The 22,138-nt window shown below is 36.9% G+C and overlaps 1 protein-coding gene across 1 annotated transcript; it reads right to left on the bottom strand.

Annotated features, from left to right (window-relative positions):
• Positions 1-769: 769 nt before the first annotated feature.
• On the bottom strand, positions 770-21,009 carry LOC125843574 (uncharacterized). Its single transcript, XM_049522704.1, has 19 exons — positions 19,396-21,009; positions 15,742-15,827; positions 15,145-15,528; positions 14,657-14,740; positions 14,124-14,504; positions 9,943-10,003; positions 7,243-7,369; positions 7,050-7,135; positions 6,724-6,969; positions 6,296-6,543; positions 5,946-6,164; positions 5,646-5,873; positions 5,495-5,548; positions 5,310-5,375; positions 5,084-5,224; positions 4,939-4,992; positions 3,204-3,263; positions 1,477-1,869; positions 770-1,331 (listed from the first exon to the last, which is right to left on the bottom strand). The coding sequence occupies exons 1-19, from the start codon at positions 20,723-20,725 to the stop codon at positions 1,164-1,166; spliced, it is 4,416 nt and encodes a 1,471-aa protein (XP_049378661.1). The 5' UTR covers positions 20,726-21,009; the 3' UTR covers positions 770-1,163.
• Between the last annotated feature and the right edge of the window lie 1,129 nt (positions 21,010-22,138).

Genomic DNA, 22,138 nt, shown 5'->3' with positions numbered 1-22,138 from the left:
AACTATAGTTTGCATATTTGTGGGGTGTAAGTACAGTTCAAACTGTCTCATTTGTATAATTCATAGATTTGTATAATACGCAGGTTTGTATAATTTACGGGTGAGTTTGTATAATTCAAATATTTTTGTATAAACTTGAAATAACGAATTTATACAAACACAACATTTGAACTTTAAACAGTTATACAAATTATATTACACAAATTCTGAATGACACAAATGTGTGAATTATACAAAACTAAAATATTGAGCCGTGTAATTATAGCTAAAAGTAGGTCGTAAATTGTAATTAAGGTAAATTGTAACTATGTTAACTAATTAATTAGTATATATTTACTTATCCACGTAATTTTATATTCAAACACTGACCTTTATAACAGGAAAGAACAAGAAACAAAACAATGGTACCGTTAACAAGATATCAACAGAGAACTAAATATTACAATAGCAGAAAATAGATGAGTAGAGATTTGTCAAAAGAGTCTAAACATCATTCTCACCAGCAATTTCTCACAAATCAATAAAAGACGCAGATGACAAGAGAAACTGAAAATGAGAGCACAAAGTATAAAACATTAAACAGAGTAAAGTAGCTTCCATAATAAGGATATGAAGCGAAGGACGCAATGCCACAAACTCATATCAGACTGGGTAGTAAGGCGCGGCAATGCACAAAATCCACTAATGAGAACCATGAAAAACTCCTAGATTCACACAACAGCAGCTACCTGAAACCAGTACAAGAGAACACTAAAAGAATCTCAAAATATGATGATAAATTTAAAAACTCATTGCTCTGCGCTAATTGCTATCAATTAATATTGCAAGAATATTTACAATAACTTTACAAAGCTTGAGTAGTAGGGGAGATCTTCTAACTACTGTATACAATTACAAGAAGCAGAGCTCTTGCCACCAATCAGCTCACAATAAACAACCATTGTGGCAGAGCCATTCAAACCACTTGAAGATCCACTGTACAGTAAGTAAGCTCTGAATATACAACAATCAAACCTAATCTCGATGGCTCCTGGAAGGGGTGCTTGTTGTCATCATCTTGTCTTTAAATAGGGCATCCTTCCCGATGGTTCAGATAAAAATGGTGTACCAGCAGCAAAATGCTAGACACATGTGCCAAAATCCTACAATTACTCTGCCTAAACCTATCCATCAGGATCCAGTGGTTCTCCAGAACACTCGTCTGGAGCAGCTTCCTCCTCCTTAGGAAGACACCGGATTGGGACATAGACGTACCCTTTAGGTAATCGCTGGTTCTTCACTGAGGCTTGATCTGAAGTCATTACCAGCTCTTTCTCAAAAGTTTCCATATGCTGTTTATGCAACAAACTGGTTAGGACTGAAATTCCAGCTAAAAATATGCATATCAAATATTTAACCAATACATCCAACTAAAGCATGGATATTCCCTGTTACAAAGTATGTCATTCTAATAAATCAGATCAAACATAACTCTACCTTTCTGTATCGCAATCGCATGTCCCCGTGATCTGTAGAAATGGAAGAAGCTCTATATGGAATTTGCTTCCCAGAAAATGACGCTCGTGCAGTTTTTTGTGTGACAGGGTTGGGTGATGTAGAACTATCATCAGTCTTCTGATCATTGTCCATAGACACGGGAAACTTAATGCGCCGTTTTCCTGCTCCAGCACTGTCTACCGTTATGTCATCGGATCTTTGTATTGTTTCACTGCCTGATTTATAGCCATCAGTGTAGCCTTTAATGGAAGTCGTAGTAGCTGAATCTGAACTAACATCAGGTTGGAAGTAAGGGTGTCGAGTCAGAGCAGATAAAACAGCATTGTCTCTACTAGAAGCCAGAATATCATGTGAGCAAAGAATTACTTCACGCTGCAAATCAAAGAACCGTCCATCAGCTATGACACCAGATGAACATATAGCATAAAAGAAAAGAAGCTGAACCCTTCCCCCTTCTCAAGCATGGAAAGCATATCATCATATATCTGCCAGGTAACACATACACCAAATAGCAGATAGACGTTCACCTGCTAAGTCCCACTACGATATAAGGGAAAAAAAGGACCCTGTAATAGAGGATGCAAATCCACTTTGAAGCTATTTCTCATGGACATTTCTCACAATGTTTCTTCCTACCATGGTTCTTCTTGGTGTAAAGAGGAATTAGCTAGTGATTCAGAATCCATGGGTACAATTATCTCCACTCTCAATGTGCCTATGATGTAGTGCCTGGTCGGCTGGGCGACATCGACCGTGGCTTGCACGCATCGGCCAGGCGAGGTCGGCCAACGACAGGCAGCATCAGCCAAGGGCTGCACGCATCAGCTGTGGTGTGTGCACATCGGCTGGGCTGTTAAAATTGACTAAACAAATGCTCAACTTTATAACTACGTAAAATGACAAAGTATAATGATGACATATTATCCACCTTAATTATTGTTTTTAGTCTTCATAACCTACTCCCCTTTATTTTAGTAGGCGCCAGTCTTCATCCTAGTGATTGGATTTCTATGCTTAGTCTTTTGTTAGTGCAGTAGCAATAAATGCAAGAATATTTACTTCCATAATCTCATCTGTTTTTACTTCTTAATAACTCAGGATTAGGAATGGGATCTATTTTGATATTGAAAATCAGATTAATTGCCGGTTAACTACCTACCTTATTATGTTAATGCACCTCCCAATGATACATAAAAAAGGTATTCCTGGGCCACTGATTAAACACATCAAAATCCAAACTGTGACAGATAGAACACTGATGTGAAGGCAGTATTACCATTGTAAATATACGTAAAAAGGTATTTCAGGGCCACTCATTAAACACATCAGAATCCATACTATGATAGATAGGACCCTGATGTGAAGGCCGTATGACTGTTGTAAATATTCATGCACACTTCATGCAATATCTATAAATAATACTCATCTTCTCTCAAATAAAATATTTCTTCTTACCAAGAAAACAATTGATTCACATCAAACGAAAGTCAATGAAGTCATAAGATTGCAATACTACAAGACACCATCCTAACAATATCTAATAAATGGAATAAGTAAATAGTGTGTACCAGCAATGTAACAAAAGTGATGAGTTTGGCAAGGCAGCGGCTAATAGTGATATCAACCAGAAAAAATGCAAGAACAGTATTCACGACTATTTATGCCATATAATCTGCAAAGAGTGTGGAAAAGAAAACAAAGGCTACCTTCAGCTTCTCTCGCTTGACAATTCTTTCGCATAACAGCCGTAATCGCTCCAATTCAACCTGCACAGGAGGATTTGATAGGATTAGGATCTTTGGCCATTCTAAAAACAAAAGTATGTTCATGCTGGTAATAGACAGAAATAGAATGCTTCAATATCATATTGCAAACAGTAACTCATAACTGCAGCATATTATGAAAACGAGCTTCCCAGACTGGGAATAACCACAAAGGATTTACGAAGCCAAGACATAACATTCCCACTTCAGAATGGCACCCAAACCCTGAATACAATGTTATTACAAGTTTCCTAAAAGAAGGGGTTGGGGGGGGGACAACAGGAAAACTCTAAGTACTCATTTTCTTTGATTTCAACTCCATGTTCTGAAACAAGCCCAACAGCAGGAAGTAATGAAGAGGTGATTCACCTTCCAGGTCTCAAAGAGGATTTTAATCGAATCACTCATTTTCAGCAAAAACAAAAAAGGAACAATGATCAAAATTTCTAGGACCCAATTCAACTACTTAAACATCAATGGGAAATTTGCAAGTTACAGCCTGATTCAGGTTCAAATATTATCCAGTAAATGACTGAATTCAAAATTCCAGCATGCTACCTGAGCTAACCTACATCACACAAAGGTAACTTGTTCACAAAGCACCATTTCCCCTGTAAATGATATCATTCCCCTTTTAGATTTCATTAGTTCCCTCTCAATGTTAACTTGTTCACAAAGCACCATTTCCCCTGTAAATGATATCATTCCCCTTTTAGATTTCATTAGTTCCCTCTCAATGGCTTAACAGCCTAGAGTTTTTGCTTTAGGTTTTAACTCCCAGAACCTAAATATTTTTTGTTGCCATGGAATTATAACCTATTTCTCTCTGTAAATTCTTGCATCTTCTTGATGCTTCTTAACACAACCTCTTAATTCATCAAAAAAAAAAGAGAGAAGGGCTTAATACAACCTCTTAATTCATCAAAAAAAAGAGAAGGGTTGCACACAATTTCTACTTTGGCATGGTTTGTCTAATTGTTTGTGTTTCATATTTCTTCGGTCCAGCTGAATTTTATAGATTCTCTACTTTGAAAGTATTAGTTTTGTTTCCAGTAACTTTTATGCTCATGCATCTGTATATTAAAAAGACTTCAAACACGTCTCACTTCCAAACGGTCTCTTCTTTTGATACATTCTATGCTAACAGGTTATTGATAATGCTAAGCAGAAACCAAATGTAGTAGCAAAAATAGCTATTCACAGTTATAAGGACAAAACAGCAAGTGAATAACTAAAGAGGACTACAGTTCAAAAGGTCAAGATTGGGGATCCTTTCACCTATCCTTTCTTTTTTTTTGAAACTGGGGATCTTTTCATCTATTACAACCCAAACAGTCTCCAATTTCTAGAACCATCACCTGGTCACTTTGCCACCCTCTTAAAGAGTAACCTATTGCTAAGTAAACATAGGAATATTATATTGAACTGGTAATATGAAGTCTCAATTCTCCAATTTAAACTTTCAATGCAGAAGATATCTATGTCCCATCTCAACCATCAACTTTAAGTAAGAGCACTACATCAAATAGACTATTTAGTTTTAGCACAGAATCAATTAGCCATGGAGATGAAAAACTGAATAAGAAAAAGAACATATATTATACGAAACGAACAGGACAGCAAGACAACTGCTGCAAATTGAAACATGATAAATAATCAGGTGAATATCATCACTTACCCTGACTTGCTTCAGACTCTTCAATTCTTCCACCCCATGTCTCTGAATCTCGGACTGATCACATTTGACACAAAATGAGCATACGACACAAGTAGTAGTCATTAAAGAAACTTGCAATCATTCCACTAACAAAGACAAGACCAACCTTAAGTCTCTGTTCCAAACTATGTTTATCGCAATAAGCTTTGTGCTGCAGCTTGCCACCATTAGTTCTCATGCTTAAAAACAAGCCAGCACTTCTAGCACAAGAGGGATGGAATGTGCTCTGACAGTGACCATAACTACACTGCAAATAACAAAAGCAGAATTTAAATAAGCAGACTAAGCTTAACACAACATCAAAAGGAAAAAGGCCCTTCCACATCTTCTACCTTAGTGCATACACCTTTTCTCCGCTGGCAAACAAGGCAGACATCATTACCCTTGGGGACAGTTGCCTGTCATTATCACAATAAGTAATACAGTAACTATTACAGTGACTATCCTGGTCCAGCTTTCCAGACCTAAACACAACCGAAATGAGCAAAAGACATTCTTAATTCTGTTAAACACATACCAGACCCTCAATTGGATGTACTTGTCCTCTTCTGAATGTTGATTCAAAGGCCCACTACAGAAGAAACAGAAATTAGAGCAATCATCAATGCAATAAATTTATAAAGCTAGTGCGGAATGATGAATACTCAAACATGAAGATCATAATTTACTTCAGCACAGAAGGCGTGAACCCATTGACCATCATTTGACTTTCTAAAAGCACCAGCAGTACCGCCACATAACTCACATTCTGCGACAAAACAAGGTTTCTCCTTCTCCCAAAGATGAGAACCTTGAGCTCCAGAGCCCCCAGATGACAATAATTCCTCACATAGTTCACAGTACCAAGGACCTGTTGAGTTTCTTACACTTCGATAGCAATCCAAGTGAACAGCAACCTATGAACAAGGAAAATTGAACTTAGGAAAAGATTAATAAAGGATAAACACAGTTGGAGTAGCGCATCCTACCTTACAGCTGGTACAAACTAAGATAGGATTTAGAATGGTCTCGGACCGTCTGCACACATCACAAGTTCTGGCATGGTCTTTCGAAATATCTGAACTTAGCTGGACAAGATCAGAGTTCGTTTCTGGTAATATGCGCATAGCAGTCGGCCTTGAAAGCGTCTCCTTGACCCGAGGATTTTGTTGGGAAGAAAGCCTAAGTCTTTCGTTGGTAGCATTCATCTTCAAAACATCCAGCACAGAGGGGAAAAAACAAACACATTCAGTATGATGAAAACTACAACTGAAATTATGAAATAGTTGTTAATACTGCTTAAGTGACTCATAAGTCCTAACATGAATAGATTTACAACCTCCTGATGCACGGATTCTTCTATATTATCTTTCCTCAATGATGAAATCCTAGACGATGCAGCAGCTGCAGCAGTTGCAGCAGCCAGTACAGTCTGTGCCTCCTTATGTCGTTTTTCTTTCCTTCCTTGCTTTTTGGCTTCCCTAAGCTCATAAAGATACTGGCTAACTAACACAGCATCCCATTCTCGTTGCCTAGCAGCATCAGTCTCCTGTTGGAGACTATTCACAACCTTAACAATTAAATTATCTGCAAAGAAATTAAATGAGTATCAGTTAATTCAATAACAATATCCATGAGTTCTAGCGCATGTAAAAGCACAACAATAGGTGCAAGTTATAGTCTGTGGTCCTCAGACAACACTCACAACAGAAGGTAGCAATAATGTTAACATGCACGATATTAAGAAAGGGGGATTATAGAAGAGACCACTAAAACGTTTCCTTGCAACAGCATTACAAAGCAGTCTGTGCTGGTAATAAACGAGCTCTCCTTCCACCTCATCTGCTGGTGAAAGCTCCAGCAGGCCCATAGCACTCGCCTTTACCAACTGTTCAGAGCAAGCACCATTCATTTTGAAGAGGTCGCCAGAAGTTGAATGTTGCGAATGTTGACTGCAGCAGATTCCTGAACTGGAAGATGCTTCAATCTGAGAAACCTCACCTTGTCTCAAATCTGTGAGCATGATAAATAACATGAATGTTTAATATATAAGTTACATCCTTAAGCTTTTACCATAAAATCACAAACATTACCATCCAAAGGGACCCCGCTCTCCATTTGCCTTAACCTATTTTGAATAAAAGGGTGAATGTGAGAGCTATGGAAAGTTTCCTGCTTACTGCATGAAGAAAATGTAAATGCTGGTAAGGTCCATTAGTTAACACATTTGTAGCCCAAAAGTAGCCACAAGTCGCAGACAAAAGATATAAAATATAGAATGCTCACAGGACATCTGGTAAGTGATTGAAAGAAACCGAAGAGCTAGTGCTACTCATATCAGCAACTGTCGCAAGATTCTGTACAGATAAAGCACCCTGCTCCACTTGACCATTGTCAAGGCAATGGATTGGCACTGCAGCCAAATTATTCACATATTAACTTTTTGAGGATGGCAAAAGAGCAGTAAAATATGCAGTTAGTGCTTAATACTAGTTCGTCAATGACATTGAAACTGTTAAAGAAATGGACCTTGGGCCAATTCAACTCTAAAAGCTAAGCTCATGAGAGGAGGATTGCCCAAGGCCATATAAAAAGTCCATGTTCCCATCCCATAAGCGATGTGGCAATAAAACACCATACATTTGAGCATGGACAACAATCAACAAAAGACGGGTGGCCCAACACAGAAACGATGAATTGGGGTGGGTCTTGCTTTGTCTCTAATACTATGATAAAGAAATGGACCTTGGGCCTAACTCAACCCAAAGCTAGCTCAAGGGGTGAGGATTGTTCAAGCCATAATAAGGAAACCCAGGACCTCTTCCATCACCGATGTGGGATTCTTCATTCATGACAGTCTGGGTGGTCTCTTTATATGGTCTTGTTGGAGTCTCACATCATTTTTGGGATGAGAACATGGACTCTGGCCTTGGGCAATCCTCCTCTCATGAGCTAGCCTTCAGGTTAAGTTAGGCCCAGGTCCACTTCATTAACATAAAATTACCAAAATTGTTAAAGAAAATGCAACGACAGTCACCTTTCCAGATTTTATCATAAGTGGATTAGGTTCCCAACTCATAAACGACCATCGAAAAAATAAAGATGCACCTAGACTATCCCAACTCAACATCTAATGTGGGAAGTTTCCCTAAGCAAATGTTGTGAATTTAGTTGGTAGCATGACAGCCTTTGTAAGTTTTTATCGAGGACCCACCTGGCAAGGTCATGCATTAGCCTCACAAGTAACCACCTATTTTCCATGGTCCGAGACCCAAGGGGGAAAGGATAAATCCAATATACAAGAAGTATACATGAGAAGATAGATAAACAAAAATCTCTTTTGCTTCCCTTTATTTTTTATTATCTTAAACCTATTAACCATTACACCATATTTTGGTTTCTCTTTAATATTTCATCTTTATTCTGGAAGAACATACTCTTTCAACAATATTATATGATAGATATGCTACTACATGAGTTTGACATAAAATAAATATGAATATACGATTTTGTCCAACTAAAATTAACTTAATCGTCATTAGTTATCATTTACAAAATTGGCCTAAATTTAGAATAAATTAGAAATAGGTCTTTCTAAAAAGAAATATAAAATAGAATCAAGGCACACAAAGATGTGCAATAGCAGTCGATGAAGTTAGATAGAAGACCATAGGAGACAAGAATTCATATCCCCACATAGGAAAATAGGTTAGGTGATTTCTTTCCACCAGTTTTTACTTCTACTTTTGTAAGTAATTTGCATCTTCTTGATGCCTTCAATGAATTATTTAGTTCATCAAAAAAAATATGTAGTGATGGCTGATACAGGAATGCCTGTACCCAGTGAAATAGTCGAGGTGCACATAGATTTCCCAGACAGTGGCACAGTGGCGTACGCAGGATTTTTAGTAAGATAAATAATTAATATAATAACATTATATTGATAAAAACTATTTAAAATATACTAATAAAACGTAAGTCAAGTAAACTACTAAACTTTCCTCGACGAGTTTTCATATTTGAAATGTATTGATAATAGCCTCATCGGAGAATGGAGATAGTACTAAGTACTAAATATTCTAGTGCAATTGGTTTAATTTAGCCTAATTTGATTATAAATAGGAAGTTGGAGATTTGAATCCCTCTAAAATTAAACTTTTCTCTGAAAAAATGTTTCAAAAATAAAAGCCGAATTCAGCCTCATCGGGGCTCGAAATCGGGCTGCGCCTGGGCGAATGACCATTACATTCGCGCTGCAACAATGAGCCAAGAAGCTCAGTTGTTCAAGAAGTGTCATTAACATTATTTATTCTATTTTTTAAGATATATAATACTAAAAAATTTCAACGAAGCAGTGTCGGTCAACACCCCACGACATAGGGTGGGTCCTCCCCCGTTCCCATATACTACTGTTATCTAAAAACTAAAATAGGCCTTTCAGAAGATCCAACAAGATGACCAGATGTGACCTGAACATTTTTAAAGTTATCATTTTCAAAGATTCATTGCTTGGTGTCATCCTGCACATCACACTAAGCCAACCACCATGTAACGTTGTAACTCTACTCACCAAGGTTTAGGGGGGACAAAATCACCAAACTTTTTTGTCCCTGCGAGGACTCAAGCCATTATATTGATTCCAACCTCATTGGAAGCCAGACTATTTTTTCATTTTTTGTCATTTTTAATTCAAAACTTCCATTACTAAACACCAAACCAGTGTCAAAAGTATGTACACAAGTTGCTTATGAAACCATAATCATTCATAGGTGTTTAAACTGCCGTCTATCTCTACAATAGGTATTCTCTATTTGCCCACAAATATAAGTAAATAAAGACCGTTATCCATCTCAAGAATCTTGACAATTGATATCACATTTCAGCAAGATAATATATGAAAAAGAACAGTAATGCCTCTATGAAATATGAAGGTTAAACTACATATTCTTAACATGCATACAAAAATCAGTAATCTATAATGCAAACCTTCATCATCATTGGGATCGCCTGCTAGAGTTGCTTTTGAGGGAATAGTCGCGAGCATAACCTGTACAGGAGACAAGATAAGAAAGAACATTACCTCTAAACTATTTAAAAGCTACACCACTTAACAAGAACAAATGACCAATCACTGACTAAATCATTCAACGGGTCACAAAATCTAGGTGTCCCTTGAGAAGATCCAAATCATCAAAAGAGCAGCAAAGAAAAGAGTGGTCAACAGAACAGAATACCAAACAAGTAAAGAAATATAAGATTATCAGAAGACTCAACCAAGATCTTTGCCAAATGGGGCAATTTCTGTTTAACCAGGTTCGAATGGAATTATTTCTCAAGTATTTTAAAAGCCAAATACCCACACTACAGATACCTAAGCAGGGAAAAAAATTACAATGGCAAAAAATGAGAATGTAGACCCATCAGGAGAATTTTCCGCAGAGGTCAAAGGTCTCAAAATTGATCTCATCATGTTAATCCAGACAAGAATCATGAAGGTGCTATATGGAAAATGGTTGTTACATGTCCGCAACACATTTATTTTGGAAAATAGGGAAGAGCAGAGATGTATCTTTTTCTCGGAAGGCAACATCCATACGATGTGTGAGCCCATTGAAAGGAATTATCAAGAAAAATAAGAGTTCCAGAGATCGTGGACTGTATAGTTGAAAATGGCAATACGACTTGGTATGACCACCGGTGAACAGAAGTATCACTGAACAAGGAATCCCTATGTGTGTCCGCTCCACTGATAGTGAGATGATAGTATCCAACCAGATGAGGAACTTTCAAGGCATTTAGCGGGTGCGGGATTACAAGGTTCAAGAGGAACAAATAGGATTAGGGAAGGGAGGAAGTTCAATGGTTTTTCCAACAAAAAAAATGCACCTGCAATATACAGGAAAAGGGTGGGACAGATTGGAGAGGATCAAGGGAAGATGCTTCACAATGAGCTCCAATAACACAGGTTAAACTAAAGGGGGCAACATGAGAGAAGTGTGGAAGGCAATGTGGAGTACTAAGGTGCCAAAAAGAATTGTTTTTAAAAAAAATCTGTTAACATTCAAAGAATTGGTCTCCTCCTGGTGAGCAGCAAAATATCCATTCCTTACTGATGTAGTTATAGGAACAGTGCGAGAGTTGTGGTGAATTGGTTACTGATGATAATTATAAATTAGGGTGAGAGATATCGTATATTGACCTCACGTGCAAATTTGCAGGTAGGATAGAGATCAAACTATTGTTTTTTACTTTAAAAGACAGTCATCCAACCTGTGGGTCTTCACCTTTGTGATGTTCAACATGAGCATTACCAACATCAGTGGCGGAAACAGTCGAAATCTGAACAATGCGAAGAATCAGAAGGAGAACGAAAGCGCCACTATACTTCTTCTTGACAATGAGGAATTAGAAATAGAAAATCATTATAATATGACACTTCTATTATTTTGGCTCTCTTCTACAACATTTTTTCAAGCATGTCCTAAGCATTTTAAGATAATAATATTGTGAGGTAAGAGTACTTTTTAAGTAGTTTCCAAAATATTATTTCAAAAACCTTGAGGAATCACAATGCCCAAATTCCCAACAAGTATTGCATGCTCTAACCCTTGAATTTAAGACCCCATCGTCCTTTTCAGAATAAGGTATAAGAGAAAGAGTAACAACATAATATCACTATGCATCTTCAATGATATCAATCACTCATCACCAACGCTCACATGTGCCTCTATTGAAGTGCAGACAACCAGAAGAGATGTCTGAAAAGAGGAAATAACCTTCCAAAGAAAATTGGATGACTCAAACTACATCTATAGCTAGCTACCATCAAATGTAAAAGACACTAATGGTTCCTACTCAGATTATCTTGTCCACGCTTAACAGCCAGCCCCCAACAACTTGAGCCCTAAGATCATGATACAAATCAGAATACTGTAATCATAAGGATATCATTCTACAGCGCTGCATTTCTGAGCCATGTCATCATATGCTCAATAGGTAACAACTTTTCACAACTTAGGTTCGCTCCTTTTTGCACCTTCAGTCTTTTCTCTCTTTCAGTTACCAAATTCACTGATTTTAATGTTTAATCTGAAATGCCTTATCAATGCCATTCATACCAAAGCCTAAACTGGAAAAAAAAAAGAACCTATATTTTAGCAACTAATGTGCAGTTTCCTAAACCTTAACACACAACACATGGTCAATCTCAAATGAATGTCGTGTCAAAGTCACTCTCATGAAAGTTTGGCTTGTTTTTAGTTGATGCTTACCAAAGAAAGTATTCATCTCTACCAACCCCCCATCAAGCTGACAACAGGATTGGCCTTGCTCATTCGCTTGCTCGTTGACGAGCTGACGACGTGATGACTTGCTCATAGGCTAAATGCTCATATCAAAGCCAATCATGAAACTCTGGCTTCGTTTCGGTTAATGCTTACCAAAGAAAGTAAATCATCTCTACCAGCCTCCCATGGCTATCAAGTTGGCGACAGGATGGGGTTTGCTCATTGTCGAGCTGACAAAAGGATGGTGATTGCTCATTGGCTTAGTGCCTACTTTGCCAAAAGGTGGCAGAAGTGCAACAACCTCAGCCCAACCAAACTAAGGCCTCATTTGGTTGCACTTGATGAAGGTATTAATCTTAATCATTAAGATTTCAGTCATTAAATTTGTTTGTTTTAGAAAATGAAATAAAGAAAATTCCATGAATAGATAGAGTCAACGGTATGACAAGGAGTAGCTGTATAGGTACCAGTTAGGGTGCCAATCTAGTATAGCACTGCTAACAGGACGGTCAGTCTATAGCAAAAGCAAAACTTCTCACATCTCTATTTTGAACATTTGAATCTTAATCATTAAGTACGTTTATTTGTTTTTTAAAACTTTGCAATCACTTTATGTGTCTAAAAGATCTGAATGATCAAGATCATGAAACAAAATCTTAGTAGGAGTTTGGACATGCGAATTGGATCATGGTTTAATTCAGTGTTAGGACATGCGACTTGGAATCGAGATTTCAAATTGTAAATTCTCCCCCAAAAAAGATTTGAGATTTCAAATTGTGATTTCAATTTTTTAAAATGTAAAACATGACCCATAAGTTAATATTTTGCAACAAAAAAAACATGTTTGGCGTGAAGAGATTGTTTGTACCATGTCAAAGGATTTATATTAAAGAATACCTATTTACTACTATTGTTGACTAGTGGATCTTTATAAACTAATGTGTATTTGGAAGTTTGTAATCCCAAACATTTATTATATTTAGAAGAGGAACGTGGAGATATGCACTTTATAAAAGCGGCACCTTAGACATACTAATATCTTATTTATGAACTATGGTTTACTCATTTGGTAAGATTGTCTAAAAATTGGAATAATTTTGATATTTTTCACAACTTGTGATGTCTTCATGTTTATGAGAAAAATACAACTTAAGAGATCCAAATTGCATGTCCAAACAAAACTTCAACTTCAAATCAATCAGATTTCAAATCAAGTCCATACATGCCTTAATATCATTTAGATGTCTGTTCAAAGGTCTCTACAAAGATGGCATGCAGCTCATCACCACTCTATCCATCTTCACCTCTAACTGCCACCATTGTCATCGCCCAACATTGTCAACCACCACCACCGATCACCAAAACCACAATCCCCACCAATCACCAAAGTGACACATAGTGAGTTGTTACCATCATTTACAATCATCACCACCAACCACCATTATAACTGTGATATAATGTTTTTAAAATATTTTATTGATATAGTATTAGATTAATTTAGTATTTTATTTAAATTGTATATTCATTGAGCTTTAAATAAAGACAAGTTTTATATATTCAGATGTAGAGAAAACAAATAGTCGTAATTATGTAGTGCATCTTAATACATCATCTTAATGTTCAAACATCTAAAATCTTAATATTTAGATATGCATTCAGATTCATACATCTCAATCTTAATGAAAACAAATGAGGCCTAGAGCAACCAATATGTTTGGTTTAATTGTAGACATGGAAGAAAATCAAATAGTTAAGGTAGCCTATAACCAACTCAGTAAAACTGATCTCATATCACATGTTATTTGACTGATCTCAATGAAAAATATAATTAAATAATCAAGATCTACAAAATCATAAAATATTTATGAGTATTTATCATACCTTCTGTACACCAGCAGACAGAAGCTCTCTTGGACAACTTGAATCTTCCCTTCCATTCACACTAGTTTTAGCATCATCTGCTGCTACTCCATCAATGTTTACCGTCTCCTTAGATGAATAAAGTGATTCACCATCTTTCACAACCCTGACATTGTTTTTGGTTCTTCTTCGAGGTGGTACAGATTTCACGGGTACGAAGTCCGTAATCTCAGGTTCGGTTACTCTAATGGAATCCAAATCATCCACCACACCAGCCCCAACTTTTGGGGCTTTTGTGGATTTAATTTTGACTTTTAAAGTTCTATGTAAACTTCCAATATAAGCATGATTCTTCAACCACTTAGCTACCTTGGACCGTATGTCAGGAACCATTTTACCATCCTGCAATTAGCAGAATTGTAGATCAAGAGAAGTATCAGTGCATTATCAAAAAGAAATCAACTCATCTTCAAAAGAGACAGAATTCTTGAGTTTCTTATCATGTGCATAATACACGAAAAGTATAGAGGAGAATACTAGAAAAAAAATATTACATTGAGCATTGAGGCCAACAAATCTGAAGGTACACCAATCTCCACAGCAACATCTTTTACATCAACCTTTTTCTGCTCTATTAACTACAAAAAGAATGAATATATTCAGTATTTTATAAATTTAAATGGCATATAAAACTAGAATCAAAGAAGAAAAAAAGGTTCTCCAGATTAAAAGTACAGATACCAAATCTTATGGGGTATATACTTCCAGAACAAAATCAGTCACCCATGGTCAAACAGACCATCGTATCTTATTTAATTTTCATATTGACAGAATCTGATAACTACGTGGACATTTCTGCACCTCCAATGGGCATTCATTGAATTGTGTTAATACACAGAGTATATATACCCGAGAAAACCACACATGCAATGATGCAAAGACTAATATATCGGTGTATCATTTCATCACAGTTTTCAAGATTTGCCAACATGATCTATGACTATGTGAATGTACAGTTGCTACTTTGCCTAGATGACAATACCTTTTTCAATATCATGGTGAAATCTACTGGATCAGCCACATCACCATCTTTGTTTTCACACAAGTCCCTATTAACAGGCTGCTGTGAAACACCGTATTCTGTTTGGTGTCTAAGATTCAAGCCCTTCTCCAGCAGCCCTTCCTGTTGCAATCCATCATCATTCAACTTATCTAAACCTGAGGTGGAACTGTCCGTGTGCAACACCATTCTGTCTCCATTTCTTAAGCCAAGCTTTAACTTGTGTGGTTTGGCTGTGACTGACGCAGCCAACTGATTGTTATCTGTGGAGCAAGAAACAACGTCTACTGCAGTGCCTTTACCTTGTTGACTGCTACTGCTGATTTGGAAATCTGAATGCTTCGAGCAGAATGCACGTAATTCAACCTAAAAGCATTGGAAATAAGTAGGTAAAGAGTAACGAGGAAGACACTTTAAATCAACATGATGTTACAACATGAAGGATCAAAGTACATTTAGTATAAAATAACATCAATTCGAAAACCAAAATCAGAAAAGGACTATCAGTTGAATATTACAGGTAAAAAGAGCCACGACAGGAAGAATAAGAATTTTCAAAAACAGAAAACAAGAGCTCACATCATCACATCCAAGTTTCCCCCATATCTCCATTCTGTGGCTTGCTTCCCTGGCACATATAGGATGGAAAGAAGTCCTACAAGCTCCTACAATCATTAAGAAAAGAAGTTAACAAAGAACAAACCCTGGAAGTCTATAGAAATAGAGTAGAACGAAAGATTTTGTCAGACTGAATCTTTCAGTTTATTTGGTTTTCCTTCTCTCTCCAAGCAATGTACATGATAGGAGTTTTTTAGAAGAGGGGCAAAGGTAGACTCATAATGCAGTTTTTTTTTATATTCCACCTCTACAAGACTCACTATCAAAATATATAGCAATGTCACATGAAACTGGACAAATTTAATCACCAATTGCACACAAAATTCAGTGACTGACTAAGCCGGATAGAAACTAAATTGTCTCAGTTGCTGAAATTGCATTGCTGTGTAAATAGTTTGCCTTGGTAGTTTGAAATTACATTACATCATTGATCAAAAACTCTTCTAAGGATAGCAAACCATGAGAGTATTTTTACAGAAAAGGCATGTAAAACGCCATCTGCAAAATGTGCGCTTCAGTGTCGTCAGTAAGGCTCTAAAACAAAAACTTTTCCTTGTGAACGAGTGTTTTCTGCAGCGATGACGCTAAACAATTAGTATTTCATTGTACTGTGAAAAAATCAATTTCTTTGTCCATAGATTGTTATTCATACTTATATTTATTAGCCTTGGACTAAACATATATATATTTGTATTTTTTTTCTATTTGCGGCTTCTTTCCATTAAAGCCCTCATTTTATTTGTGGTTTGGACTTAAATCCCCATCCGGACCTTAGAGCTTTTTGGCGCTTCTCGCTTTGGACAACACTGGTCTACCACATGGCTAACAAAGAGCACGTCTATAACATCTGCAAAGTTTAAAGGCAAACTTGACACCTTTCTCCCTTATTTCCTTTCACTCATTGTTTCATCTTTCAAAACAAAAAAAAAAAAAAAACCACCCCACAGAGCCACCTTCTAGGCAAAAACCACCACAAAATAACTCCTCGACCCTCCCCCCCTTTTCTAAAAACAACACTAGCAGAAAAAGAGAAAAGGCAGCAAGCTCTCACCATCTCTCTTTTCTCACTCCATTGCCAGTATACAACAAAAGCATTGGCCTCTCACATCCATTCCACAGATCCTCCATAACCTCATTCATCCACTGGTCCCAATCGAATCTTTGGACACCCCAAAAAAATATGAGGTGCTGGGAACTGGTTCAAAAGGGGCCAAAAATACACCAGTAACCCTCTTCCACTCTCCTTTCTTCCCCCTGTCCAGAACCCTTCTAAGAAAATGGCCACGTGAGACCCACGAAAAAAGCTCCACTAGAGACCAAACCCAAAAACAACAACACCCCTCACCATCACCTGTGGTCCCTCACCCCTCACATGAAAAGTACCACTAGCCAACCAACAAGCACCATATATCATCACCGTACCCCACCAGTGGCCTTCCCCAAAGAGAAAAAAATCGCCAACTACCTTCTTACTACAATAGAACCCACCATAGGAAACTTTCATCACCAAAAACAACCTTCATCAACCTGACCCACCAAAAAAAGGCACAAAAATAACATTACTATGAACACCATCTTTGAATACGTAGGTTGGAGATGGTTCGAGAAAGAACCTGAGTTAAGACATGGGTGATAAAAGGGGGTTGTTTAAAGGTGTTGGTTTTGCGGTGGAGAAGATCTCTTGGATAAGGAAGTGATGAGGTGATTTTTCACCTTTTTGGAAGAGTGAATGATAAAAACTTGAAGGGAAAAAATAAAGGAAAAAGGGTAAAAGTTGTCCCTAAATTCTGCAAAGTGGTAGATATGCCCTGCATTAATAGTTACCCATGTGAAGGAATCGTGGAGTCCAAGTTGCAAATCAAAATGATTAGATGCTATTCAGATCCAACTAATGCTCCATTTGCATCTAAGAGCATATGTAGGCAAATTTATGTAACAACAAGAGCAAAGCTGGCCCTAACTATTCACAAGGCATACTTGGACCATTTCACTTAATTCAAGCACAAACTTGGACATTTTTCAAACAGGGTAATGAGTATATATATCCAATACAAATTGATCATGATCATAAACCATCCAAGCTCAAGTTAAACGATCTCAACTCCTTACTATTCTAGGACAAAGCTAAGCTCAAGTGCAGGCTCATATGATATGATAATAAACAAGATTTCTCTAGTTAATAACTAGAAATTCACAATTATAAAGTGTCTTGAGTTAAACGAGAATCCTTGAGTGGAAAATGGCAGCCACATGTTTTTGCATTGCTCGGTGGTAGGACAAATTTGGACATTATTCTTCTATTGTTTCAAGATCACTATTGGTATTCCAAACACAGTCAAAGAGCTACTAAAACTCCAAGGGTATTAATAAACCATTAAAAAGGATTTGGTGCAGCATTCCTGTGTCTATATGTTGTAATACATGGAAGGAAAGAAATGTGAGATGCTCTAAAGAGAAATCGTTAGTGTGCAACAGCTTAAATACATTTGTTTATGGCTTTTGACTTTTTGGTGTAATCTAACACCAACATACCCAGTGTAATCCCACAAGTGATGTCTGAGGAGGATAAAGTGTACGCAGACCTTAAACTTATAGCCTCTATTCAACCATCTACAGCATCTCTACCTCTAGGGTAGTGGGTAAGGTCTGCATACACTCTACCCTCCCCAAAACCTACTTTGTGGGTTTACACTGGGTATGTTCTTGTTGTAATCTCTGAACCATCTCAACAAGAAGAAACTACTACAGATCCCCTTCAAATTGCAGAAAGTCTTTGAGTGGTTGACACCAAACAAATTCTCATCACTGAAAAGAAAGTTCTCTACATAGAATGATGTAACCAGTAAAGCTATTCTAGGGACTGCTTAGAAGTTTATCAGCAACTACAGCTTCAACTTTGGGCTGTAACCTATATATTTACTGATCAAAATCTCTGATCCAGTGACCTCCTCATATTCTAATGACCCAAATATATTTTTGCGAAAAGCACCCCAACTCCCCCCAGACTGAAAATGGGAAACAGAAAGGAAAGAGAAACTACGACAAAACAAGTATAATCTGCAGAAAGTTTCCACGTTCTCTTAACCAATGGAAGTCAACAGCCCCAAGTACATTTCAGAAAAATAACAAGTATATCAAGTTCATAACTGAATCACATCGGTGTCGCTCTTTCCAGCTATCCTACATTGTAACTCCAAAGCCGTGTTTCAAGAAGAGAACATAAGGAAAGATCTACAACCTTTTTCATGAGTTGTAGGAACAGAGTGGACGAAGTGGAGAATGAACATGGCAATCAAAAAAGAATGAACACTGCAACCAAATAAGATTTATTTCTTCTTAATTCTTGCACAATTACAAATGATTGATAAAATAAGATGAAAGCCCAAGAAAACTGATATAAGTATATACAAGAATGTCAAATATGCAAACATTTTTTCTGTAAAAGAATACAGGATGAATTGTATATACACATGCCAACGAAGTCACTGACTATAAATAGAAAAACGTTTATCTATGTCAAATAGTAGCTTCCAATTAACCAAACCAAACATCTTCGAGAAAATCATCAAACGAAGAAATGCAGGAATGGTAAAGTAAGGAAGCAGCAAGACATACCATTACTGCACCGAACACACGCCCCATGTTTCACCTTGCACAGATAGCAAATTAACTTCTTCCGTGTATCCTTTATGCCATCAACATTCATTATCGGCTCCATGATCCTAGTATTCTCAACAAATACCTCAGGCATCCACTGACAACAAAACAAGTGAACAAACTCCAGTCCAGAAGATTCTTCACTTCCCAGACCTCTTTTCCTACAAGGTTTCAGAGCACCGCCGCTTTTTGGGCAAAGAACACATGGCTTGTCAATACTTACCGTCTCATTATTTTGCTTGCACCAAGAACACAACCAAGTGCCATCAACATCATCCTGCACACCATAGCATCTCTGATGAACAGGGATACTACAAGAACTACAAACAACCAGTCTGTTCAGCGCATCACCATGGTCACCTAAACTGCAATAGTGACAAAATGAATCTGACCCTTCTACAGGGCGAGCAACTAGAAGCTTCTCCAACCCTGCATCTCCACCCAAAAGCTTCCTTTTCTTTGAAGGTCGTTCAGAGGCAATATATATCTTATTCCTAGAACCTAATAGCCATTCCAACCCACTGAAAGGCAAAGAGGGGGACGAACAGGGCTTCACATTTCCATCATTTTCTTCTTTAGGCAATTCAGTTTCCTTTCCTCCTTCACTGTCCACGTCCATAAATTGCTCATTCTCCTTCTCTTCTTTAGCCGTCACCCCACTATCATTCACTGCACTGCCCACATTGTCAGATGTAGGAACGTACAATAATTTCTGATCATTACCCAAAAACTCGAAAGACCCAAGTTTAGACCATCTATCAATATCTTCCACAGATAATACACGAAAGTATTCCTCCACATCATCCCAGAATCCACTATTCCGACCCCCTTTTTGCCGCGAAGACGACTTCTTCTTAGTTTCAGTTCCTGCATGAGACTTCTTATGCCGTTTTCTACTATCAGAATTCTTATTTAACAACTGAGCTAAGTTATTAGGTAAAGTAAGGTGCAGAGTAGATGAAGAAGATGGCTGTGACTGAGAATTAGAATCCTCAGAATCAAAAGGACAACGTAGAGACAAAGCTTTTCTTGCCTGTGTATAAAAGTCTATCCCATTCTCAATTTCCTTAGCTTGTTGTGGCAGTTCCGTAATTTTCTCCAACTTTGAGGGCTTTTCTGTAATTTCGTTTTCCGAAACCCTAGGTACAAGAGATATTGAACATGGCTTCTTTTCCTCCCTTTCGTTAATCCTTACCATCATCTTCCTCCGCCGCTGACATCTCCCTCCACCATCACCACCAGTCATCGCCGCCGCCACCATCCACTTCCACAACCACCCTTGCAACATACATCACCACCACCACCGACAACCGGAAAACCTTAACAAATCTACAGCGATACAATACAGATAAAAGCTCTGAGATTTGTAATTCGTATGGAGAAGGAACAGAGAAAGATGTTGTTGATGATGAGAGAGAAGAGTTCGTTCGTTCGTTCGTTCGTGCGTGCGAAATAGGAAAGCTAGGGTTAGGGTTTGTTGTTATTTTTATCGGGGCATGTTTTTTGGATCCGTTTTTTTTCTTTTTTGATTTGCTTTTCTTCTTTTTTTTTTTGGAAGAATCGGGATTTTCGGATGAACGTTAGAGAGAGAAGTGTGATGTTTTAATTTTAGTGTCGGTTTTAAAGTAGTTATAAATATAAAATATAATAAATATAGTTGGGGCTATTTTTTAAATAAGAAAAAGACGTGGCAAATGGCATATATAGTGGGTAGGAGGACGAATATTTTTTTTTGACCTTTTTGCATAAGAATTCGTATTCGGATTCTTTAATTTTACCGCCTTTAATATTAATAATAGGGTTGGTTGGTTGGTTCGCAAATTAAGTTATCACGAGATTATAATTTTTTGTAATATTAATTTATAACTTTAATGAGATAATATTGTTAACCTTAAAAATATATCGTTGAATTTATATGTGAGGTAATTTAAAGATTATGTGAATTGGATCGATTTGAATAACGAAATACGTAAGTAAAATTATGTGTTAAAAAAAGCTTAAGACAAAATCTGAATATGATAATATAAAGCCAAAAGTAGCAATGTGTTGATTTGATTCCAATAAATCCACCGTAGAAGTTTTTTTGGACGAACTTGATGAATGCTCAAAATTGACGAACAAAAATGATATTGCTAAAGAAAAATATGAGTAATTAGTTAAAGATTCGATGCAGTATAATTTGAAGATTACATTCCTTGTATAATGATAAATTTTATGGATCTGATTGTTAAGAATGATTCTTTCTTAATTTATGATTAATTAAATGGCACTTAAGGATAAAAAGGTAATGTGTGGCATTGTTTTGTGGCGATTTTATAACGATTAGTTTTTTTCGTTGACTTTACTTTCGGACACTCGACGTTTTTCGATTATATTCGTGCAAAGCGAATTGTATCATCTGATTTTGATATATTTGCATTGTCCTTTTCTTCTTCCATGTGTCATCATTTAATGACCACACATCTTGTAAATTTTTACTCTATACAGATATGAATATTCATAATTAAATTTGGAATTAAATTTGTATCTAAGATCAAATAAAATAATAAAAATTTGATCTCATACCCAATTTTTTATTTATTCACCAAATAATCCCTTGCTACTTTGTATTCATTAAAAAAAATGCTTTTTGAGATTGCTTGGATTGAACGAGAAATTTTTAGTAAGTCTGTATTGTAGATTAAATTTAAAGAAAATAAAG

Source organism: Solanum stenotomum, chromosome 11 (assembly GCF_019186545.1).
Source record: "Solanum stenotomum isolate F172 chromosome 11, ASM1918654v1, whole genome shotgun sequence".
In the NCBI taxonomy this organism is placed as follows: Eukaryota; Viridiplantae; Streptophyta; class Magnoliopsida; order Solanales; family Solanaceae; genus Solanum; species Solanum stenotomum.
Note: the sequence above shows the minus strand (reverse complement) of the source record. Positions and strands in the feature narration are given on the sequence as shown.

What these genes read in the sequence shown, in the direction of transcription:
- LOC125843574 (XM_049522704.1), bottom strand. Translation starts at nt 20,725, where the DNA reads ATGTTGCAAGGGTGGTTGTGGAAGTGGATGGTGGCGGCGGCGATGACT. An exon ending in GTGTGTTCGGTGCAGTAATG is followed by an intron (nt 15,828 to 19,395) that starts GTATGTCTTGCT and finishes TAATGATTGTAG; the next exon opens with GAGCTTGTAGGACTTCTTTC. An exon ending in AAGAATCCGTGCATCAGGAG is followed by an intron (nt 6,165 to 6,295) that starts GTTGTAAATCTA and finishes GATGTTTTGAAG; the next exon opens with ATGAATGCTACCAACGAAAG.